This window comes from Onychomys torridus, chromosome 17 (genome assembly GCF_903995425.1).
Source record: "Onychomys torridus chromosome 17, mOncTor1.1, whole genome shotgun sequence".
In the NCBI taxonomy this organism is placed as follows: domain Eukaryota; kingdom Metazoa; phylum Chordata; class Mammalia; order Rodentia; family Cricetidae; genus Onychomys; species Onychomys torridus.
In genome coordinates, this window is record NC_050459.1 from 49,945,767 (window position 1) to 49,971,343 (window position 25,577).

Here is a 25,577-nt window from a genome sequence, read left to right on the forward strand (position 1 = left end):
CTTATTTGGTCTGCACACTGCCATCCCATAGGGACCAAACAAAAGGTCCCGATCCACCTTTTGTTTTTGCTTATTTTAATTGGTTCCCCTTCAGCTTTTATGTCTCGTGGACTTACTGATTCCTTTCTCATTGCATCTTCCTTTTCCTAACACCCTATTTTTGTGTCTTAGACACACTAGATTCTGCATGTCAGAGAAATAGGTGGCGGTTGTAGTTTTATGAAGACTGCTACTGTCAATTTTAAACCATAAGTTTTTCCCTCTTGTGGTTCCTGTGAGTAGACAGGAGATATTTTTTTTTTTTGGAAAAAAGGTGGGGATAAGTGTCCCAAGTGGGTGAAATTACTTTATATTGTATACAAGTTAGCTTGTTTCTGAGGTATTAAAATGTATTCTGATTGTTTACACACTAAAAAGAAGTAAAGGAACTGTTAGAGCATTTCATAAAATTTATTTTAAAAATATTTCTAGAAACGAGCTAGTTTTAGATTAGCTTTTCATAGATTCCCAGTGGAGATGCCATTTTAGAGATCAATTTGTTGATTGATGGGAAATGTAAGGCACAGCTGGATGGGAAAGGCTGGAAGTAAAGAGGTGTGAAGAAGCCCAGGACACTCTTACTCAATATTGCGGTATCTGATGGGCAAAATGTTCTAGGCATACTTGTAAGCACAAATGTTATGAAAAATGGGAGGGCCACTATTTTTAACTTTTATTGGGTAGAAATGGTATAGAATTCATAGATCTCCCACATTTTCAAGTAGAATCAGATATCTTAAATTTTAAAAACTAAAATCAGAATTAAATATTGGCATTCACATTTTAGGGTCAAAGAAAACAGCTTTGGCAAGGGTCACCAATTTGCCACTTCTGTGATGGTTCTTATGCTGCAACAAGGGTAAACGACATTTTCTGGGGGTTCAGTGAACCTCACTCATGCTCCTGGGCCTTGATCACCTGGTAAGCTTCAGCATGTTAGCACATCTGTAGAATAGCACAATTAGAATGCTCACTTTAAAGGTGAAAAATCGGGCTGGAGAGATGGCTCAGCTGTTAAGAGCAATGACTCCTCTTGCAAGTTCAATTCCCAGCACCCACATGCTGGCCCATAGCTGTCTGTAACTCCAGTTCTAGGGGATCTGATGCCCTCTTCTGACTTCTTGGGCACCAGGAATGCATGTGGTGTATAGACATATGCAGAGAAAACACTATGTACATAAGCTAATAAAACAATTAGAAACAAAATAAAGTAAAGAATACCTTAGGTGCCCAGTAGTATTCAATTTCAAACTGACTGACCACATTTTAGAAGTGAAAATGGCCTTCTATCACCTATCCAGTCTCCTTTCCTCACCAAGACAGTGAGTGTCTCAGTACGTAGCTCCGGCTGGTCTGGACAGTAGACCAGCCTGGCTTCCAGTTCAAGAGACTGACTGCCTCCTGAGTGATAGCATTAAAGGTGTGTGCCGCCACGCCCAGCCTGTAGTTAGGTTCTAGTTCAGGTAACAGATAATCATTCCTCAGTTCACATATATGCGTTCTTTGATTTTCCACATTACCAATAAACAAGAGGTGCTTTTACAAAACAACCTGAGAACATGTGATACAAATATATAAAACCAAGACTGTAAAAGAAATTAAGCAGCAGAGGGGAGCTTAGCTTTGGGAAGAGCAGCTCTGTTCTTCACTGGTTGGGTAACAGTAGGCAGGGCATATAGCATAGGCTCTTGGTAAAATTTAAACTAGGTGGTGCACACCAAGAATCCTAGCCTTTGGAAAGATTGGAAGTTCAAAGTCATCTTGTACTATACAGAACCAGTTTGAGGACAATAACCAATAATATGGCACCCTGTGCAGAAGTTTTATCCTTAACTCCAACAGGAAACTCAACATGGACAAATGACTTCCTTTATACTTACATGTGTGCAACTTGCTGCATATCTAAGTTACTTTTGATATTTATAAAATGTGCTGAGTTAAGTCCCTTAGGATTTGCCCCTGACAATACTGTATCACCAAAATTTATGACTAGTTCATTCATGCTCTCCATTGTATAACATTATTATATGATTGTGTCAGCTGGGTGTAATGGTGCACACCCTTAATCCCAGCACTTGGGAGGCAGAAGCAGGAGGATCTCTGAGTAGTTGGAGGCCAGCCTGGTCTACCCAGTGAGTTCCAGGGCAGCCAGGGTTATATAGAGAGACCCTCCCTAAAAAAAAAACAAAAACAAAACCACAAAACATAATTATGTCATCTTTAGCCACTCTACTAATAGGCATTTAGCCATTTTTTTTTTTTTTCTTTCTGCTGCAATGGTGGACTCTCATTCTCTCTCAGCTCAGCAGGATCAGTAGTAGTCTTGCTCTCCATTCCATTCTTCATCTCCCAGGTAGCTCGCTCTCTCTCTCTCTCTCTCTCTCTCTCTCTCTCTCTCTCTCTCTCTCTCTCTCCTCTCTAAGATTTAAAAATTTTTATGTGCATTGATGTTTTGTCTGTAAGTGTGAAGGTGCCAGATTCCCTGGAACTGGAGTTACAGGCATCTGTGAGCTGCCATGTGAGTGCTGGGAATTGAAACCAGGTCCTATGGAAGGGCAGCCAGTGCTGTGAACCACTGAACCATCTCTCCAAGCCCATTTCTTTCTTTTAAATAGTGTGCTTTGCCTGCTGCAGTTCCTGATGACAGTTGCCCGTATATTTTGTCATTTTGAGGTTGTTAGGGATAGCAGGCTAAATGCAATCCCAATCAGTACGTCAAATTTTCTACTAACAGTTTTATTTGGGGCACTTAATCCTCAATAAAGCTAGTGTCTGTCATTATCAAAAGTCCAAATGAGACTTCATTTAAACTAAAACTGAAAGCCACATCTACACAGGTTGTGTGGTTGGCCTGAAGCAGATGTAACAATTTCTTCCCTATGGTAATCATTCAACGTGCTGCTGCTGCTCTTTCTTTTTCTTTTTGTATTTAAATAAATTTATTAATTTTTTTTCATTTTACATACCAACCCCAGTTCCACCTCCCTCCCCTTCTCCCACCTCCTCACCTCCCTCCCACTCTACCCCCATCCACTCCTCAGAGTGGGTAAGGCCTCCTATGGTAGTCAACAAAGTCTGGCATACCAAGTTGAAGGAGAGCCTAGGTCCTCTCCATTGTATCAAGGCTAAGCAAGGTATCCTACCCCAGGGAATGGGTTCCAAAAAGCCAGTTCATGCACCTGGGATAAGTCCTGGTCCTGCTGCCAGGGACCCCACAAACAGATCAAGCCACACAACTGTCACCCACATTCAGTGGGCCTAGTTCGGTCCCATGCAGGTTCCAAAGCTGTCAGTCAGTCAGTGAGTTCCCAACTAGCACGGGTCAGCTGTCTCTGTGGGGTTTCCCCATCATGATCTTCATCCCTTCTTCTCCTCCTTTTTTTTGAATGCCAACTGCCGCTTATTGAAGGAGGGAGGAAGTCTTAAATACAGGCTTACAGCACAATGGGAGAACCCCAGAGGGCAGAAGTTCGCTTCTGATGTTTTTTTTTTTTTTTTTAATTATTTTTTTTTTATAACATTTGTGGGTTTTTTTTTTTTTTGTTTGTTTGTTTGTTTGTTTGTTTTTGAGACAGGGTTTCTCTGTGTAGCTTTACGCCTCTCCTGGATCTCACTCTGTAGACCAGGCTAGCCTCGAACTCACAGAGATCCACCTGCCTCTGCCTCCTGAGTGCTGGGATTAAAGGTGTGCATCACCACCGCCCTGCCACTGCTGCTTTTGTTTTTTTCCAAACAGGGTTTCTCTGTATAGCCCTGGCTGTCCTGGAACTCAGTCTGTAAACCAGGCTGGCTTCAAACTCAGAGATCCTCTGTCTCCTGAGTGCTGGGATTAAAGGCATGCGCCACCACTGCCCAACGAATATTTCTTTATCTAATTTAGATTAGCCTTTATTTAATTTCTAGTCTCAAGGATAAGGGCCCCTACAAACCATTTCAACTTCTCTCTGGTTCTTTATTTAGATTCATCCTTTTAAAGATGCATCCATGTGGAATAATTTTCATATACCCAAACTTGGCCATCTAGGTATCTGATGGCCAGATACAGCCTTGTTTTTCACTGAAATGTATGTGGATTTCCTTGTTCATATATATATATATATTTTTTTAACGACAGTATATAGCCCTGGATGTCCCAGAACACTCTATGTAGACCAGGACACAAACATAAATATGCATATGCCACCATGCCCTGTTCTTTTTTTTTTTTTAACATTTTTTTTTTTGACATTTACTTTATTTATATATGTATTTGCGAACAGGATTTCATGTAGACCAGGCTAGTCTGTAGATGACTTTGACTCTTGATCCTCCTGCGTCCCATGTGATAGGATTATAAGTATGCTGCAGCTGGCAAAACAACTGCTTTATTTGTCTTTCCAATTTATTGACTTGTTTAGCCGCGCATGGGATTGACCCCAAAGCCTTGTGCATGCTAGGCAAGCTCTTTAAGAAGCTACAGCCCCTGGCCTTATTTTTTCATGGTTGCATGGTTTGTTTCTAAGAGGGTCTTGCTGTATAACCCACGCTGGCCTGGAATCTCAGTCTTCCATCCCAGCCTCCTGAGTGCTGGGGTTCCAGACAGGCAGTGTCTGTGTGTGATCACACGCTATCAGCCAGCGGACTCTGCACCCGTCTCTGCAACCCTGCTATTCAGATGTCACAGCAGGCACTTCCCACTACTGAGAACTACACCTCCATCCATTTGCTCAGGACTCTGTGGAGAAGAGATCTTTCGTACACACCCCAAGTTACTAAAAACCGACAACCTCTCAGACACTGTCTCAGTCACTGGGTTAAAAGTAAAACTATGTCTTGAAAGCAAAGATGAACATGCCATATCATTTCTACCAAGTCTGACTTGTCCATGAGGCCGTGTTCCCTGTGACATTGCCATGACAAAAATTGCTTTTTTGGAGCTGTTGGAGGTTAGCCTCCTATTTTAGGATTTTGGTAACGTTCATAAATTTTTATATTAATTATTATTTTTTCATTTATTTTACATACTTACCAGTTTCCTCTCCCTCTTCTCCTCCCGTCTCCCATTTACTCTCTTCTCCATCCACTCCATCTCCAGCAACAAAGCATGGCTCTCAAGTTGAGGCAGGACCAAGCTCCTCTCCCTGCATCAAGGCTGGGCAAGGCAACCCAGCATGGGGAATAGGTTCCCAAAAGCCAGCTCAAGTGCCAGGGACAGGTCCTGGTCCCACTGCTGGGAGCCCTACAAACAGACTGAGCTACACAGCTGTCACATACATGCAGACAGCCTAGGTCGGTCCCAAGCAGGCTCCCTAGGTGTTGGTCCAAAGTCTGTGAGGTCTCACGAGCTCAGAGTCCCCAGTCATGTGCCTTGCTTTTATATGAGGACAGTTCCCAATCATTTTCTGTTTAGAAATGAAAAATAGTCTAAGGTCCCTGCGAGACAGTCTTTTTTTTTTCTTTTGAGCTGAGGCCCGAACCCAGGACCTAAATCCCCAACCCTGAGACAGTCTTTAATTAGGAACTTTGAGTGTTTACATCTGTGTCATCTTTTGATGTGGTTTGTTTCGAAAAGTCCTATGGACTATCTCAAGTTTTATTTTGGTAGACTTCTACTCTCTCGGCTTTTTCCATTTGTTGATGTGTTGGTTTTGATTTAAAAATATTTTTGCTGTCAAATGACAATTTCATACTAGTGGACACTGCCAAGAAAGGTGCCCATTCCTGAGATTGTTGTTTACCATTAGGTAAGTGACTTAACAAAGTGCTAGAGACAAGCAACCTGAAAGGCTGTACCAAGAAATCTTCATGTTCCTGTTCTACAGGTAGGTATCTATCACATACAGCAGAATTCTAAACACTCAAGACACACATTCCTCTAATAACTATAGTTTGTATTATTTCAGCTACTGACCCTATATCCTGTGAATAAAAAGTTAATTGTTTAAGTGTGCAATTATGTATAGAAATGATTACAAATACTGAAAAGCTACGGATTAAAATACAATATTTTATTTTTTCTCACCTAAAAAACAAGCAACCCAGAAGTAAGATATACATAAGCTTCTCAAGTTTACCCTAATAAAATTTTATTTTAAGTATTTGTACAATTTCTACAGAAACATACAGTGTATCAAAATCTGCATAAATCAAATTTATAAAATGTATAGAAATGCATAGTGATATTATCAACTTACAAAGCAAGGATATGGGGATTATTTCCAAAGCAGCCTAAAGTACAAAATAGTCACTATGGCGGCAGCTTCTGATGTTTTCATGTGTGGTAAGGTTTCTGATTTCAATATATAGAATTATGTTCGTACAGTGTCCTAACGAATTGTACTAAAAACAATTTAATTTACCCATAAAATTACATGCACAGTTCGTGTGCAACCTTTCTTAGCCTATGCATAGATACAAGGTTATTATCTATTCAACATGGAAAATAGTGTTAATTTCAAACACAAGTAATTACCAATTCTCTTATTTTTCTTTTTATAGTTGATTTATTTGCAATTATATAAGCATATAAATGCATTTCTTTTTAAATATCCCTAGGGATAAATGAAAGTTTAAATAGTTGATCACAGATCAGTAGCAAAATACAAACTAACAATTCAAAATTATAAATAAAATTCTGCTCAGGATGTTTAAGTTTTACTGTCCAAATTGAAGAACTAAAGTTGGAAGAAAAAACATTGTAGACTTTTCTTCTGAACAAATGTAGGCTTTTTTTTTTTTTTCTTTTTAAAGCTTTAATTAAAAATATTTCCTTCTGGCAGTCATTTGTGAATTTCTTTCATTGTAATGATATCATGATTATAAGATCAAAAACGCTTAATTTACCTGTCCCCAAATTATCACATTGCTTTTCTTTTTTGGCACTCGATGTAGACATTTTAATTTTTCTTTTTGGGTAAGAGAAGACTTCTTAGAAATTAAAATTTGCAACATTTGGTTCTCTTAAAGTAGGTATTGTCTTAAATAAATGGTCAAATTAAATCATTTCATTGGTAAATATTAAAAAAAAAATTCCTAAAAAAGAAATTAAGGAACCCTACAGAACTAACACCCAACTTAACGGAACGTAGTTCACATTTGTTGATGATCTGTGTTCTTTGATGCTAGTTTTCTTAAAATAAAAACAATGTGCATGGAATGTCATTTGGATGAAGACAGATGTCAGCTCATCTTGGTTTCACAGCTTAGGCTGGACTGCAGTTTGCTAAGGCTTTATAGCTAACAAGGGCATAGGAATTCCTGCTTCAGAACCAACTGTAAGCTGTTGATGCTAGACTTCATGTGTTGCCCCTCTAGCCCCCTTTTCAAGTTTCAAACTGAAAATTACTTCTGGTTTTCCAGAGTGAAGATGCAAAATGCAGGTGGGCAGTTTTTCTTAGTAGGAAGACCCCTTTGCTAGCCTACAAGTTGGTGTGAGCAGAGGGCGTTGAAAATACCAGCAGGCAAGGGAGTTAATGCCACAGAGTCTTCAAGCCCTATGGAATGGCCTTGAGATGGCCCCCATTGTTCTTCTTCCAGCCATACATCATTCGACCACATAGTCAATGGCAGCCCAGAAATTCATTTTTGAGTGACAGAGGTATCCCCCATCCAGGTGACTGCCGTCCATCCATCGTTATCACCGTATCAATTTCACTATAAGCTCTCAAAAAGTATACTGAGAAACGAAAGAGGCACTAGATGTGTTGAAATTCACCTTTCAAACAAGCAGCATGACTGAAGGAAGGCCACCTTGGCTAAAGACCTGTGGCAGTGCTTCAGAAAGATGTCGAATTAAATAAAGACACAGCAGGTTGATAACCACCAAGTCATGTATCAAAGTCTGGTTACTCCAACCTTTTTTTTTTTTTTTTTTTCAAGTGTGTTAAAAACAACAACAACAACAACAACAACAAAAACCAAAACCAAACTGCCTTTCAGACCCCTGAGTGTATTCCCAAAGAAGACAACATACGCTTTAACTCTGTTCTGAAAGTCGAGTTAAAGGCACAGATTACCAACGTCATCTGAAAACAAAAGAAAAAACAATGTAAACATCTACAGAGTTTAAGGTAAAAGCAGTTTTGTAAACAGTAACTGCAGATGATAATGTTATTGTAAAAATCACAGTTTATCAACGTCCTTCGAGCTGATCAGAGGTTCCAGGTTTGGAGCTGTACAGAATTAATAATAATGGTTGCAGCAGGTTCCAGGCGGGTTTCAGTCCTCTATAAATGTACTTGTCAGTAGGTAGATTGTTGGCGTCTTTATCCGCTTTTAAATACTGTGAATGTTATTCATTTCCCACTTCTGAGTCGTCTTACTGGAGTCACAGCTGGAGATGAAGACTTGATGCAGGACCTCTGATCGATCTAAGCACTTTCCTGAGGGAATGTGAGTAAACCTGTGCAGGCTCTGGAAAACACGGGGAAGGAAAGTAAGTTTGAAATTTGGACTCTGGTGTCACTGACATCAGAAGCTATTACTTGGCTTTCCACAGAGGGCAATCAAGCACACATTAGACCTGGAATGTCAGTTTTCTCAGCCCTACCTTTATTATTATTAGCAGTGGGTGCTGCTGCTACGTCAAGTTCAATGCACACACAAAGTGAAGGTCAGTATCTTCCCCTCCAAACCTTTGTCTCTGGTTCTTATTCCGGCTAAAGGCAATGCCAGCTTCCCGGTCCTAAGGAAATCACGCTTCTCCTTCACTCACTCCTATTCTATCAGTTAGACACTGGCTAATGTTTCCAGTGTCTCTGGCTTACATTTCTTCTTTCCTACCTCCCAAGCTCTCAAACAGTCCTCACCATACGCGGTAATTTCTTCAATTCTGCTCACAACTTGAAGACAGGTTCTCACACTATCCGAGACGGGGTGTGTTCAGCAAAACTTACTTTCACAATGCGAAAGAACGAGTTCACTTTCCTTCACACTGTCTGTTCTACCGAACAGAAGCCATGGGTGAAAGCACACCAGTCCTCGAACCGCTGGAGCAGTGATGCACGACACACTGTCAACAGTCCTACCCGCCACTGCCGTGTACTCAGCTCCAACCAGTCCCACTTTCATGGAAGGATGCCCACAGTGAAGGTGTAGGGAGGGGGTTTGAGACAGTGTTTCTTTGCGAAGCCCTTGGCTGTCCCGGAACTTGCTCTCTAAACCAGGAAGACCCCCAACTCAAAGGGATCCGCCTGCCTCTGCCTCTCAAGTGCGAGGATTAAAGGCGTGCACCACCACCGCCTGTCAAAGTGTACTACTAATCTGTAATTATCACTTGACCCTCCTGCTCCTTTAAGAAACACTGAGAGGAAACAGACAATGCTATTGGAGTGCTTTCCAAGGTAGAGCATAGTGGGATCTTGAGAAGGCACACGAGAAAGGATTAATGCCTACTCTTTCATACTCTGTCATTTTTACTCAATTCAACAAACTATGATGATTCAAACTTGGATAGTATCTGTCACTATAAGAAAAATAACAACAAAAATCCCCAAACAAAGAAAAAGATACTTGACAGTGTCAGTTCTAGTTTTCAAGGAAAAATCAGAATTTTGAGAAACTTTCCACCACTCCGAAGACTTGACACAATTTAAAAACTTCTCCAACGAAACAGTCCTTACAATTCCTGATTTTTTGCATATTGTACAATGGAACTTGTCAGCATTCGGGAGATCTTTGTAACTTATTGAGTATTATTAATTTAGTAACAGTTTAGCATAATTTGAAACATAGCAAGGTTATAAATTCTTCCAATTTTATTTCAAATTCCAGAAATATTTTTAGTAATAGCCTATATGGAAGAAGTTCGGGGAGGGCGTTAGTATCTTTCTATTGTTGTTTAGTGGAGGGAAAGGAGGCTAGTCTGGATGTAAAATAAAATTAAAAAATTGGAAAAAGAAAATTCTCATAGCCAACAGGGGAAAAAAAAAAGAAAAAAAAAAAGAAAAAGAAACAGGGTCTCAATATTTCAGCAAAGGCAAATTCACAACTTGCTGGGCGGTGGTGGCTCACACCTTTAGTCCCAGCACTTGAGAGGCAGAGGCAGGGGGATCTCTGTGACTTCGAGACCAGCCTGGTCTACAGAGCAAGTTCCAGGCCAGGCATCAAAACTACAGAGAAAAACCCTGTCTTGAAACCCGCCCCCCCAAACCAAACCCTAAAACACACACATTCTATTTTTTTTTTTAATGTGGGGGTTGGTACTGAGGATTAAAATTACTATGTTATACCCCTGAGTTCTATCCCCAGACATCCATTCTTTTGAGGGCAGGGTCTCCCTATGTAGCCCAGGTTGGCCTCGAACTTACATCCTTCTGCTTCAGCCTCCAGAAAACTACTCCTAACTTCTGACGGTTGCTTTGGTCTGCTAGACTCTTTTATACTTTAAAACCTGCTGTTCTCAGTCCTACCACTTACTGCTCTTCATTTTCACTTGTGAAAATAAACACTATTTATCTGTCAGGATTTATTAATCCTATTAATAACAAGTTGTCCCTTCCAACTTGTTATTTAAAAAAAAAAAAAAATCAGGCCTTGTGAGCTGACTTTGTTTCAAAGCCTCAAGACCTGAGTTCAATCCTTAAGACCCATTTAAAGGTGGAGAGAAGCAATTCAACGAAGTGGTGTCCTCTGACCTCCACATGCCTGCCACTCACATATATCACACACGCTATACAAGTAAGAACAATAAGTAAAATTCAGCAACTAGCATGCTCAGTAATTATCCGTGAAAGATGGTGCCTAGGAATATGACTACATGAAGAACAATGCCTTCCCAGCAGGAGCGGGATAGCAAATACTAGATGACTAGAGCAGAGGGCTTCTCTGGGCCTTTCAGTTTCAAAAGGCTTTGTTAATGTTGTTCATAGTGACATAACTTGATTTATCCAGATGCTCGCTTTGAAAAGTTATATGTTCCTGAACATGTAAACACGTGACTCTTGGGCTCTTCTTCTTTTGGTCTGTCTTGTCCAAACAGACTTTAGTGTGATAGGGTTGTAGTTGATTATTATCCCTTAGAAGCCTGTTTGTTTTCTAACAAGACACACAAAGGGAGTGGATCTGGATGGGGGGGGGGGGGGGGGGGAGGAACTGGGAGGGGTAGAGGGAAGGGGAAACCGTAATTAAGATATATTATGTGAGGGGGAAAATCTATTTTTAATCAAAGGAAAAAAATAAAATTATACATTAATCCATTAAGTTTGAATCTTGCCAGAAAGCTTTACATATGCACAGCCGAAACAAAAAAGCAGCCCAAGAGTCAGCAAGGTCATAGGAATAAACCAGGCCTTTAAAACAAGCGGTTAGCAGGGGATGAGGAAGCAGGAAGGCCCGTGTCCAATTCTCATTTGCCTGTCTCTGCTGCCACCTGCTGGACGGCAGGAGTCAACCCCTGTCTTTTTAATGGTCTAAGAATACTGCTGATATTTCAGTGAATGACTCATTTACATTTTTAACATTGGACTTAGATCTGAAGACAACGGTGGTAACTGCCTCCCGGAACACTGGCATGCCTGAGTTTCTGAAATTAGCGCCAACCCTCCACGCCCATCGAGGTGGTCTCCTTGCGTGATGACACTGCTCCAGAGAATGGAAGTGATGCCTCATTATAGAACAGTGACTCACCCAGGGCCCGAGCAAACCTGCACAAATAGCTAATGCAGAAAATCCAAGTCACAAGCATGAACATTTGGTCTTCAAAATGTAGCCATCTAAATCCGACAAGCTATTTGTTACCGACGATGGGGCAGCACACTATCCCAGGAGCTGGGGCACAGCGTACCTTGAAGTACTGCCATTCCTTAAATTCATTTAGGTTGCAGTGAGTGATCATGACCTTAGAGCCGTCGGGCCCTTTTGTCAGACACTGGTCGTATTGCATGAGCTGATTTGCTTCATTGATTCGGAACAGCTATTGAACAAACAAACAGAATAAAGATAACTTTCTGGCCAATGCATGTTTTACAAAAGGAAAGAAGCTTAACTCCTATAATTAAACTGAATAACTTACATATCGTTCTATAATTTTTGGGCATGTTGGGAACCGTTAGTCTGCACACAAGAACTATAGCCAAGTTTGAAATTAGTGAAGAACTCTATTAACACTTTAATTACATTCTTTATTCTTTAGCCTCTAATACACAGAAAGAGTAATTTAATTAACACAGATTTATCATGTACCAACAATAAGAAAATTAAGTTATAAGTATACCTAATAGTGTTTCACAACTGAAATTAGAAACATGAAAAATATCTATATAAGGAAGCAAGAAAATACATGCATAAAATATATAGTACTGGCAGTAGTACCCCAGTTTATTATGAAAAAGTGTGACTTACCATAGAGATCGGCTTACTTAGTCATGATTAATGTATGTTCCCATGTGAATCTATTATTACCTCTGTGCAGACATTTCCACACTCTTATGTGAAATCAACGCTGCCAATAGTCCTTATTTGAATGAAATGCTTTAGCAGTCAGCTTTTACTGAATGTTTTTAATTTATCAGACAAAATTAATAAAGAACCAAACTAAGCCCTCTCTGTCTGGTGGCTCTCAGCACTGACCAATCCTGAGAGAAGGAAGAAGACTTACCTGGTTCCCGCCCATCCTGTGGCAGGGTCCTAGTTCAACGAAGCCTCCATTTGTTTTCCCCATGCTATCAATGCAGTATGCAGTCTCCAAGCCTCGGATCTAAAGGTACAGAGAGAGCCGACATGGAGGAAACAGTATGGTTTGTAATAAACGAGGACCAGAGCAAAAGATTCAATTTCAATATACAAGTTACAGAGAGTTCACTGTTGTGGTGCCAGGCTGTCCCGGGTATCACCATCCTTTAAGTATGTTTTGCGGAGCCCCCCCCCCCCCCTCGTCCTCATCCTCATCCTCATCTTTGAAATCATGAGCTGAAGCCAGCTCATTCTACTTGAGGGCACTAGCCCATACCGTGCTAGAAAATACCACAGAAGAAACAAAATCCAAGTGACTCTAAGGAAAATGTCGGGAGTAGAGGGTTCATGTAAATGAGACATAAACAGAGGAAAGCTATGTAACAACACTGGGGACAGACACCAGCTCTAGATATCAAGGACAGACCCTGCGTCCCTTGTCCTTCTCTCAGTGGCTCTGTGGCACTATTGTGGTAGCTGCCTCAAGGCTTCTCAGCACATGGGCCCTGCAGTGTGGCTCTCTTCTAACTACCAATAATAGAAGCAAGAGCAAACACAGGTTTCCAAGTCCGGAATGCACTTTTGTGCTAGAATAACTACTTTCGGAAGAACTGTGTATTCATCTCAATTTTAGACCGCTGCTGCAGTATTTGGATAAAGTGCTTGATTCTGTACGTACTGACTAAGGAGAAGAGCTTTTGAATACATGGAGATGTGCAAGCCATGGTCACCAGGACCATCCAAAAATGGGGGACAAACAGGTGTGTTGGTCAGTGGAAGAGAGGAATGTGTAGATGGAGCAGCCCCACTGCCTGGGGTCGGCTCACACTTGCTAGGAGACAGCTTTTAAATAAGGATGTATTCTGGAGGGGAAATGCCAGAATTGGACAAATTCCTCTGAAGACGTATTGAAGAGAAGTGGTAAAAGGAGAGGGGGGGGGGACCCTCATTAACCCATTCATTCCCGCATACATGTGTCTATTCACCCACGAAATACCAAGTGGGTACCTAGCACAGGGCAGGCATGTTATATCCCTGAGAGTGTCTCTGATACGTAAGTGAACAAACAAGCACACCTGCTTCAGCGAACTCACATTCTACAGCAAAAGAAAGGCAGAAAGGAAGCAGAACATGTAATGGACAATTAAGATATCGACCATGTTAGTAATTCAGGCCACGGAGGGGAGAAAGGAAAAGCAAGAGGAGGCTAGGGGGCTGAGGGCGTCGTCGGGCGGATCTCGCGTCATCAAGGGCACAGTTGGAAAACCGTGAACAAGGTCTAAGTTAGCCATGCCTGCCGATGTCCAAAGGACAGCACTGTGGGCAGAGGGACGGGAAAGCAGCAAGTGTGCGGAGGAGCAGCAGCAGGGCTGAGGTGGAGGCAGGCAAGCAGGGGCAGGTGAGGCGAGAGAGGAAGGAGGAGCTTGAGGCCACCAGAAGGGAGCCACTGTAGGTTGTATGCGGAGAAGTGATGTGACCGGACTTGCCCTGCCAAAGCCATGCTGACCGCTTGCTGTCTTAGAACAGGCTGCAGTAAGGGCACGTTAGTTTTGCTGAGGGGTGACGGAGTCAGGGTAAGGAAGGGCTGGATTCTGAAGAAGCTGATGCGAGTGTGAGGGAGAGGTCCAAAGAAGACGACCGAGTCTGTGGTGCGAGCAATGAGCCAAGATGGGCTGGAGAGAGAAAAGGAGTTCAGTTTCAAACCCATGTATTGAGTATGTATCCAGACCCCGGGAGGGAGAATTGAGTTGGGGATGGAATCTAACAGTCACCTGTACAAAGATGAGTTTAAAGCCAGCGGATTGGCTAAGGTCAAAGGAGATTCATTCCTTCCACCCAGAGGATTTTGAGGAGATTAAAATGTAACTAGGTCTGGTCTGGACTCCCCAAATTCATTTTTTTTTTCTCTTTGAGCTGAGGATCGAACCCAGGGCCTTGTGCTTGCTAGGGAAACACTCTACCACTGGGCTAAATCCCCAACCCCCAAATTCATTTTTAATTTTCCTTTTTTTTTTTTCTCCTGAGACAGGGTTTCTCTGTGTAGCTTTGTGCCTTTTCCTGGATCTCACTCTATAGACCAGGCTGGCCTCGAACTCACAAAGATCCACCTGCCTCTGCCTCCCGAGTGCTGGGATTAAAGGCGTGCACCACCACCGCCCGGCTCCTCCAAAATCATTTTTCCTAGTAGGTTACTAGCTAGTTTGCTATAACGGGAGAGATACAGTAAGAGTACAGGGGAAAAGGCATCTCAATCAGCAGCCCAAAGACAGCACTTTCAGTGGCCTCCATGTGTTCCCCTCCTTTTTCCCAAACTCTAAACACAGGAGACTTATGAATGGTCTGTATTTCTCCCTACATGGCCGTGGTGTCCTTAAACTGCATGCTAATGGTCTCCAGATGTCCATCTCCAGAGAAGCCTCTTTTCTGGGTGTCAGCCCAAGCTCTTCAAACAACAGGAGCTGACAGTTGAACTTGGCAGTCTAGAAGGGATCCTGGATGTGCAAAACACCAGCAGATAGAGTGCTGTTCCTCACACCTCCACCCTCTCCGGCCGGCTACTGTGTACCCGATCTCTGCTACCTCCTACTCAAATTGGACACGAGCACAGCCCAGCCCCCATCTGTACATAGTTGTCGCTACGCTGTCCCTCTAGTCTCATGATGGTGACACGCATCTGAGATGTACAAACGGCGTGTCCTTAGCTGTGTCCCGTGCTCTCCACCTTCGTCTAAGCCATCGTTATTTTCACTACAACTGCCCTACCCATCCTTACTTCTATTTTAAACTCTCCAGGCAGGTGATTCAAACCGAAACACAGAACAAATCTCACTGCCTTTCTGTTTTAATGGGCCTCTCATCATCCCTACGTCCCACACCTGCTGTTCCACCTCACCAAACCTCTTCTAGTCTGCTTCTCAAATGTGCAACATTTGAAAGAGAATGTTCCCCACAGGCTCATGTATTTGCACTCTGTCCCCAGTGGGTGGCACTGTTTGGAGAGGCTTAGGAGGTGTGGCTTGATTAGAGGGAGAATGTCACTGGAGGCGGGCTCTGAGAGAGTAAAGACTCTCACCATTTCCAGTTCTCTCTGCTTTGTGCTCACAGTCCAAGATGTGAGCTCCCAGCTTGCTGCTACAGCATCCTGCTTTGTTGCCATTCCTGCCACTTGCTCGTTTTGATGGACTCTCAGCCCTTGGAACCATAAGCCCAAATAAACTCTTTTATGAATTTTCTTAGCTATGTTATTTTATCACAGAAACAGAAGAGGAACTAATGCAATTTCCTAACTTTGAATTTACCATTTTCTCTCTTTGTAGTACTCTTTCTTAGCTCCAGGTCTTCAGCATGTGGAGTTCATATTAAACGTCAGATCCTCAGAAAGCCTCCTCAAGATGGCATCTCATGCTCATTTCTTTTGCAACCATTACCATCTTGTCATGACCTCTGCTTTCCTGGACTGCTCTGGTCTCTCTCTCCATCCTCACCAGCATAAATGCTCTTTTAATAAAGGGGGCTTGTCTGTTTTTTGCCCAGATGAATGACTGGCACACACTAGGCCCTCAATCAATATTTACTGAATGTACAAATTAACAAAGGCAAGTAGTCTTGAAAGTTGACCACATGTTCAATTCCCTCTGAGGCACCACCATAACACACAAGTGTGAGTACAATCAGAAATGATGCCACAGAGGCAAGTTGGAAGAAATAGGAAATGACCATCCAGATCAATACCTTTACTTTATTTTATTACCACTGCCCAATTCATTTGACAAGTGCTGTGTGAATAGCATGTGCATTAGTCTCTGCATCAGCCTATTAGAGCAAAAGGAGGGTTAAGGTCCAGATGTGGATTTCTTGGAGGGTGGGCGAATGTGGGCAGAGGACAGACCTGAGTGGCTTTGATGGAATGGAGAAGAATAGCGAAATGGTTTTCAGTATTTATGATCTCCAGGATGAGAGCAGTAAGTGAAACTGGAAGTGGCCAAGACAGGGCAGGGAGGGTGCTGGAGGTGGGGTGTGTTGCATTGACAGCCCCGTGTATAATGGCTGGGAAGTGGTCAAGACAGGGCCATGGAGATTGCTGGAGGTGGGTGTGTTGCATTGACAGCCCCGTGTATAATGGCTGGGATGGGGTAGAGTGGGTTCATGGTCAGGACAGCTCTGATGATTTGGTAGAAGGATAGTGTATGCTGCCAGGTGGTTGTTTTTTTTAAATGGTTGTGAGCCACCATGTGGTTGCTAGGAATTGAACTCAGGACCTCTGGAAGAGCAGTCAGTGAGTGCTCTTAACCTCTGAGCCATCTCTCCAGCCCCCGCCAGGCAGTTTTTAATCAAACATTTCTGCAAACATTCTCTGCTTTTACGAATACCTTTCCATTTTTCTTTGCCTTCTTTCAAACACTGACTCCAAATACACACATTTTGATATCTAAATATTGGCTGTTACTTACTTCTCCCCACTCAACATTTCTGGGTGGCAAAGGGTAGTGGGCAGTGATGTCATAAGCGATTTCTTCCATAAACCATTTGAAACTTTTGCAGTTGTGATCTTCTCGAAATTTCTTCAGTTCGGATATATCTCCATAGGGCAGTGCCTTTGACTCAGGACGGCTAGCATAGAAGTAGTCTTTGTATTCATCCCACCAAACTTCTACAACTCTAACATAATTCTATGAAAAGAAAAAACTACAGTCATTATAAGATGTAGAAATAACTGTAACAGCACGAACAGCGTACCTTAGATGTACAGAATACAACCAAAATATAGTGAACTGATCCAGAGAGGTCTTGACATTTAATAAACAATGAAAGCAAGTGGTCTAATAACCCATATGTCATTTTCCAAGTATAAAAATGCCATACATAACATCAGACATCTCTGAGCTGGAAGACAATAAATTCTGAGATAATGCATTCTATTCTGATAACAATGAAGAAAGGGAAGCCCGGACAGGGTTCTGAGAGCCTGGGTGGCCAATGATATTCCTTCTCATCCCATTCCTTTCTATTCCAACCATGTTACTGACACATATGGGAAAAATCTCATTTTAGAAAGCGTCCTTACAAAGACTTGCTCCGCAGCTAGTTCAGCTACTCTTTGCATTGGCTATAATAGAATCATCTTACTGTAACCACACACTGACTGTACATCTTCCACAGGTGGCTCACGTGGAGGAAAAGGCAGCTGTGCACCAACACAATAAACGGACCCTGTCATAACTGACGAAACTTGAACTTCAGGGCTTGACAGAATTAGTGAATACTTGTGTGAACACACAGTTGGACTGGCGTTTACTGTCTCCACCCAGTGGATCTTCTACATCACCCACCAGCATTTTCTCCATAGAGGAGGGTGTGGGAGGCTGGGGAGATGGTTCAGTAGATAGAGCATTTGTTACTCCAGCGTGAAGACCAGGGTTGGGCTCTCTAGAACCCATTCAAACGCAGGTGGGAGCGGCAGCCTCTCTTCAATTCTAGCACATGGAAGGAAGGCAAGCTAGGGATCTGGAGTGACTGGCTAGTTAGACTAGCTATACAGGCAAGGTTTAGGTTCAGTTGAGAGACCTTGCCTCGGTGAATATGGTGGAAAGCCGTGGAGGAAGACTCTTATTGTTAGGCTTGGGTCCATGTGTACCCTCACACATGTGAACATGCATACACACACACACACACACACACACACACACACACCACCACACTGATGCAGGGATTCAGTTTCGTGTCTGCAGTAATTCTTCAGGCCTGCAATACAGCACCAGCTGGGCCAGGCCCCAGAAGGCTGGATGTGGTTCGTTGACCACAGTTACTGACCTGTGTTTTACATCAAGAGTAATCTTCAGGAATAAATTTAACAATGGAAGGGAAAGATCTGCATACTGAAAGTAATTTTAAAAAGAGACAAATATGGAAACATCCTGAGCTCCTGGATGGGAAGAATTAATACTGGAGGTTCCTCAAAAACACTAAGTTTTGACGGGCGGTGGTGGCACACGCCTTTAATCCCAGCACTCCGGAGGCAGAGGCAGGTGGATCTTTGTGAGTTCAAGGCCAGCCTGGGCTACAGAGTGAGTTCCAGGAAAGGCTCCAAAGCTATACAGAGAAACCCTGTCTAACTAGACTAAAATAAACAAACAAACAAACAAACAAACAAAAATAAAAAGAATACTATTTTTTTTGGGGGGGGGAGTAGCATCACACTTCCCAAGGTGATCTATAAAATACCAACTATAATTGTCATTGACATTGAAAGACCAGAGTCCGGTGAGATGGCTCACGGGAAAGGTGCTGCCCCAGGCCTAATGACCGGAGTTTGTTTCTCTGGCACTGACTTGATGGAATTCACACGGCGGAAGAAAGAACTGGGTCTCACAAGCTGATCTCCAAACTCTGCCTGTGCACCTTAAGGCCCCTGTGCCCCTACCTCCACTAAAATAAATAAGTACAACTGGAAGAGAGAGAACTAGAAAAAAAATCAACCCTAAAATTCGTAGGGTATGAGCAAAGAGTCCAAGCAGCCAACGTAATATAGAGTAGAAAAGAATAAATCCAGGGGCATCATACTAGCTGATTTCAAAATCTGCTGCAAAGAATGGTACAGGCAATAAAAACAGACACTGAGATAAATTCGGGCACACACAGCTGATTCTCACAGAAGGTGTCAGGAGCACACAACAGGGAAAAGTCGGAGAATGAAATTAGACCTTCCTCTCAAGGATATATGAAAACCAACCCCAAACAGATTACAGCCTTAAATGTGAGACCCCAAACAAAAGCTCTCAGAAGAAAACGGAAGAAAAGTTTTGTGATGTATTTTGCACATTTGAGCAAAGCGACACTACCACAGACGAGAGATCACGGCAGCCTAAAAGCCTCGGCGCTGCAGAGACACGCCTGCTAAGGGGTGGGTCATCTACAATGTACGAAAACCTCAAAGCAACTCAGCAGTAGGGGTACAGAAAGCCTGACTTTTAGATGGGGCAAATTGCCCGACACACACTCCTCTGAAGGAGACAAATGGCTGACAGGCACATGCCAAGCCGCTCGCCGTCACTAATGGCGCAGGGGACTCAAGTTAAACCATGACTTAGCATCGCCTCACTCAGCATCACCTCACATCTGCTAGAACAGCTACTGTCGAAGGATACAAGGTAAGGGTCCGTGAGGATGCAGATAAAATGGATCCTTTCAGACCCTCGGTAGGAATACAAGTGATTACAGTCATCTAGAAAGCAGTATGGCGATCCCTCCAGTGTAATGAAAAGAGAACCACTCTGTGACCCAGCAACTCCAGTACTGTGTCCGTGCATATTCCATAAGGATGTTGACTCGGTCTACCAATGAGATGCCTGCATTTCTGTGCAGAACTTTCAAGCATTATTCATAATGACTAATATCTTTTTTGTTCGTCTGTTTTTTGTTTTTTTTGAGACCGGGTTTCTCTGTAGCTTTGGAGTCTGTCCTGGACTAGCTCTGTAGACCAGGCTGACCTCGAACTCACAGAGATCCACCTGCCTCTGCCTCCCGAGTGCTGGGATTACAGGCGCGCGCCACCACCGCCCGGCCATAATGACTAACATCTAGAGTCAACCTAAGTGCCTGCCAACTGGTGTATGGATAAAGAAAATGTGATATGCACAATATAATGCCCAACCTTAAAAAAAAAAAGAAATTCTGTCATTTGTAACAACACACAGGACATTTTAGAAAGTGAAATAAAAGGAAGTGAAAGAGAAACATGTGTGCTCACTCACAGGTAGGATAAAGGGAATCCGTGTACAGAAACAGTGAAATGGTGGTTACCAGAGGCTGGGAAATAAGAAGGCTGGGAGGTATTGGGGCAAAGACACAATTTCTACCCTAAGAGATGCAAGTTGTGGCAATCTCTGTACAACAGTTACTACAATAGTGAGGAAGCACTGGTTAGCATGTTATATACTATATAAACTAAATGGACTATAACCACTCCACAATGAATATCCAATATCGTTATACATCATAAATACACCGACTCTTTACTTGTCAAAACACAAATGGCAAGAACAGGGCTAAATGAATAATATTAAAAGACAGTAAGATATCTCACGAGGAAGTCCAGCCTTGGCTTACCGTGAAGAGCCAGCATGGAGGCTTAAGAGATTTACCCCAGCCAGCGATCTCAGAGTGAAGTGGTACATGAATTTCAGTTCTCCCCTCCTCTCCCTTAACACCACCACCACCACCACCACCACCACCACCAACACCACCACCAACACCAACGACAACAACACCTCACCTTAAGAGTTGGAGAAGACCCAACATAAAGGGGTGGAGGATTTCCTTGCCAGCCCTCAAGACGGTAGATGTGTCCAACACGGGAACAAGGGACAAATAATAATTTACCGCCGCACTGCCAGATCTATCAAGAAAAGAATGTATATTGTGAAAGTGATCGGGAATGGAAAAAAAAATGGAAAATTTGTTCCATAAATGTAAATTTTAAGTTAGACATAATGGATTCTAAGTTATCCAAATTCTAAAATAATCAATTACTTTAGAAACACATGTAACAACAAGGAAGGCAGTGGTAATGTATACAGTAAGTTACTATTAATGAGTTCTTGTCTGTGTACATGGAGATCCAGGAGCCCTTTCTCAATGTAACCTTTCAAAGTACCGTAAATCCTTCATCCCTGGTGTGACCTGTCGTTTCTGGTGCTAATCTATTTCCTACTTGGGTGATTACCGTAATAACCTCTTACTGGCTTCACTACCTTGAACTGCTCTCTACGTAACGCTATCTTTATTTATAGCAAGAGATTACTGCAGCTCTGGGTCACGTTATCCTGTTGCTCAGTGTCTTCGGTGGTTGCCACCTGCTTATATGGAACAAGGGGGTGGGGGACTTCTTGTTTTGTTTTGTTTGTTTTTGTTTTTTTTGAGACAGGGTTTCTCTGTGTAACGGCCTTGGCTGTCCTGGATCTCACTCTGTAGACCAGGCTGGCCTCGAACTCACAGAGATCCGCCTGCCTCTGCCTCCTGAGTGCTGGAATTGTACTTGCCCGCTTTATCTTACGTGTCTTTCTTAATCACACTTTTTGATTCCACCCAATTGCTTTTGCACTTGCTCATGTGCTCCTCACCTCTCCTTCCTCTTCGCACACAGGAGGCCTGCTCGACGCCACTTATCTCTGCTTATTGAAACCATGCATCTTATTTCTACCTCAAATTCTACTTCCATCATGGTGGCATCTTCTTCATCCTACCCTATGAATGCCTCTGCCTTTTTATAGACTTACTATATTATACACGAACAAATATTTCTAATCTGTAAGGTTTTGGAAGGCAAGGATTAGCTGTCCCTAGCCCAACCCTCCCAATACTAAACACAGAATATTTAAGGTAAGAAGTATTGGACATCTGCTAAACTGGAATCTCTTCCCCTCTCTCAATCTCTGAAAATGGGGCAGGACTGGGGCTGAGTTGGACCATTCAGGGCACCTCGAAGCCAGCAGGAGGATGTCAGTCACTCCATCACCCTGTCCTACAGCTGTCAAGGATGCCTATGTCAGTAGACAGTCAGCATGCGGTCCTCCGCAGGGCTGCTATAACCCAAGGCTCCACTGAACAGAAAGCCTGGGAGCAGGAGAAAGGCAATTTCTAGTTCTGAAGCTTGTTGGCCATAATTCTGGGCTGAGCTCTGTAGACAAGCAATTATTTTACTTTATTATCCTAAGAGTTATGCTTTATTGAGGCATTCCTAATAATTTAGAGAAATTTATTATATATACATATATTTTTTTCTTGAAAAAAAAAAAAAGACCTAGTTTTATTTGAAAGTCATAACAATTGGGTAACTAGTTAGTAAACCTGAGGCAGGGCATGATGGCTCATGCCTTTAGTCCTAGTACTTAGGACGCAGAGGCAGATGAATCTTTGTGAGTTCAAGGACAGCCTGGTCTACACATCTAGTTCTAGGACAGCCAGGACTGCATAGACACAGACACCTCCCACCCCCACAAAAAACAAACACCCCCCCCCCCCAAAAAAACTAGTTAGAAAATAGTATTTGTTTGAGTGAAACGTTACCTTGTATGAGATTTCAAAGTTTTCACCACCCCAGATCTGGAGACCAGGGTCATAGAGACCTAGTTCGAAGAAGAACTCTCTTTCAATGGCAAATAATCCACCAGCCATAGCTGGAGACCTAAGAAAAGACACTGCATGCGATAACTGTGGAAACAGAGCCCCACTATCCCTTCACCAACAGACAGACAGCGTTTGGGAATACAGCGTAAGAATGCACAGGAGAGACAAGACTGAAGGCCAAACATTAAGAAACTATAAATCCTTCATAAAAGAATGCGCTCGCTGCACGCATTTACCAAAACTTGTGGAATAATTCTTTAGACTACCATGTTGTTTTGCCACTAGAGGGTGCCTTGGTTCTTTTGATGGTTTAAACATTTCTTTGTAATTAAGATAAAAATTTCTCTTTCTCCCCTGAAACACAGAACCATGCGGACATTGTCGACTGGCTGTTCCTTCAGTGATTCACGAGTGATTCTGGGATGAAACGACACTATACACCATGGAAGTAGTCTGCCATCTTTTAGTTTTATAGCTCAAGGCCTTGCCAAATAATGGTGTAAATCACCCAAGAACAACACGGTTCCTCCAAGATCTCAAGTGTAGCAGAGGAATCAACTTTCTCAGTAGCAAGAGGTGAGACTGCAAAAGAGTGCCCCATGAAGGTCTTGTGCAGATCTTAAGTTCGGTACATTTTTGAAGAAAGAGAAAAAACATTCTCTAACTTTTCAAGTCACTTCTGCCACTAAGGAAATGACAGCAGAATAATTTCACTGCGCTGTGGGTATTCCTTCTTTCTTACCATTAAATAATAATTAATGTATTATGACTCTTAAGTTTTAGGGAACTCGATACTGTTAGAATTCCTTATTCCTTATTCACACTAATGTTTGTCTATTACCGAGTCCTACTGATTTCACCTTGAAAAGGTATGTGTGTACCTTGTGTACTACTCACTACAGTATAAACTGCACAAGAAGATATTTAATTATATACAGGGTCTCACTGTATTGTTTTGCTTGGTCAAAAACTTGCTATGTAGACCAGGCTAACCTTGAGCTAACAGAGACTCGCCTGCCTCTGCCTCCCTGGTGCTGGGATTATCAGCAGGTGTCACCATGTCCAGCAAGAGAACATGTTTTTAAAAGGTCATTAACTTCTAAAATAGTGGCTGGTGCACAGTCAACAGTCAACAAACATGGTGAGCAGCCAATGAGTCAGGCTATTAGTGTTAGTACTGACAGAAAATCCCATCAAGAGTTGTTCTCTTACGCCTTTCTTAAAATATGCTGCCTAAATCACTAAGTTAGCACATTTTGGTTATACTTTCGTGTCATATTTACTTAGCTGCCATTTAACATTATTTCATTATGACTGCACCTTTTTGCTCTTCAAATATATTCCCATTCATCCCAATACAGATCTGAAGATGCAGCTTTAACTGTCTCACTAGTTAGCTAACTGAAGGGCATGGTGATAGAAACTTTCCTAGTTTACTTTAAAAACATGGCTTCACGGAACTGCTGGAGAAACTAAGGCAGTGAACCCTTGCTTTTTCTCCTAGGTGATCCGTGGGCTTAAGCAGCTCGGCAACAGATTTCTGAACCTTAAGTGTTTGGAAGAAAATTTGAAAGCTGTCCTGTCCAAGCTTGAAGTCCTGTAATTTCCTCATGTTGGCCATTCAGCGTCCTGAGCACAAACATGCCCGAATCCACGACACAAAAGCACTTCCCCAAATGAGTTCCGACAGGAGCAGTGTGACAGGAAGGAAGATAATGAAGGCGGAACCACGAGACAAAATAAATAAATAAATAAATAAATAGGAAACACATGATGGACATGGTCACACTAGCCTTTCATTTGGGGGTCACTTTTTGAAAGACTGTACAATGTTCCAATTAACAGATTAAAAGGGGAGAGTAAAATCAATCATTCTATTTGAAGAACCACAAGAAGGGACAAAAGCTGATTTGGGGATCGAGCTTTCTTTTAATCAAGCATTCTTTTGAGAACCAAGCGGCAAAGGATTCGATACAACATTTTCTAAAGTCATGTACTTGCTGTATTCATCACATTTAACCGAAACAAAATCAGTATCAGGGCGTTAGTATATAAAAGGGAGAACCCCCAAATCTCTTGCTAGTGCCGTTCACTGTCAACAGCGCACCCAGGACTTCGAGGCACAAACTGCATGTCTTGAGCTGTCAGCAGTTTGCGTGTCAATTTATAGAATACACTTTGCCGCCTGGTCTCCCCGGACAGCAGGAAAAGGCTGTTTCCTTTTTTCCTGCTTACGCTTCAAATTAACAATGCCTTTTGCGTTGCTTTTTCCCCAATGAAAGAGTATAATCCACATTAGTGCGGCTTGCATTGGGGGTAAAAGCTGTTGCAGGAGCCAATGTGAATTCAAAGCCTTGAAGCTGCAAGGAGCAAAGCTCGGCCAGGGTCCGAGACCACAGCTCCAGTTCTTACAGCGAGTTCTCAGCGTGGCAAGAGGTTAATAGGTTAGCAGCAACCGGAGGAAAGGGGGGTAGGTAAGTGATTTAGTGATTACCGATACGGCTCAGTTTTTGTCTTTCTCAGTCTCTTCTCGCGAGAGGTCAGAGGCACCCGTTTCCAGAGCATACTCCAATCCCATGCTCCTCGGGCATACCCATCTTCATCACCACCCCCTTGGGGTACAATTTCATATGTGTTGCCATTTATGACATCTATAATCGGCACAGTGCAAATGGTTCTGTGTTGTATTGATGATGCGGCAAGATCAAATGGAAACGTATGTATGGACCCACACATTTACACGCGTTCATAGGGAAGGAAAAAAA

The 25,577-nt window shown here is 42.5% G+C and overlaps 1 protein-coding gene across 2 annotated transcripts in view; it reads right to left on the reverse strand.

Annotated features, from left to right (window-relative positions):
* Positions 1 to 6,005: 6,005 nt before the first annotated feature.
* Galnt7 (polypeptide N-acetylgalactosaminyltransferase 7) overlaps positions 6,006 to 25,577 on the reverse strand; it is a 125,317-nt gene continuing 105,745 nt past the window's right edge. Inside the window, exons 6-12 of one of the 2 annotated variants that reach the window (XM_036166411.1) lie at positions 25,307 to 25,489; positions 22,753 to 22,870; positions 20,960 to 21,082; positions 17,139 to 17,357; positions 12,614 to 12,712; positions 11,801 to 11,929; positions 6,006 to 8,430 (exon numbers count right to left, since the gene is read on the reverse strand). In XM_036166411.1, the coding sequence (XP_036022304.1) occupies positions 8,293 to 8,430; positions 11,801 to 11,929; positions 12,614 to 12,712; positions 17,139 to 17,357; positions 20,960 to 21,082; positions 22,753 to 22,870; positions 25,307 to 25,489 (1,009 nt within the window). In that variant the 3' untranslated portion in view covers positions 6,006 to 8,292. The remainder of the gene's footprint in view (positions 8,431 to 11,800; positions 11,930 to 12,613; positions 12,713 to 17,138; positions 17,358 to 20,959; positions 21,083 to 22,752; positions 22,871 to 25,306; positions 25,490 to 25,577) is intronic. The other variant, XM_036166412.1, reaches the window with a different exon arrangement.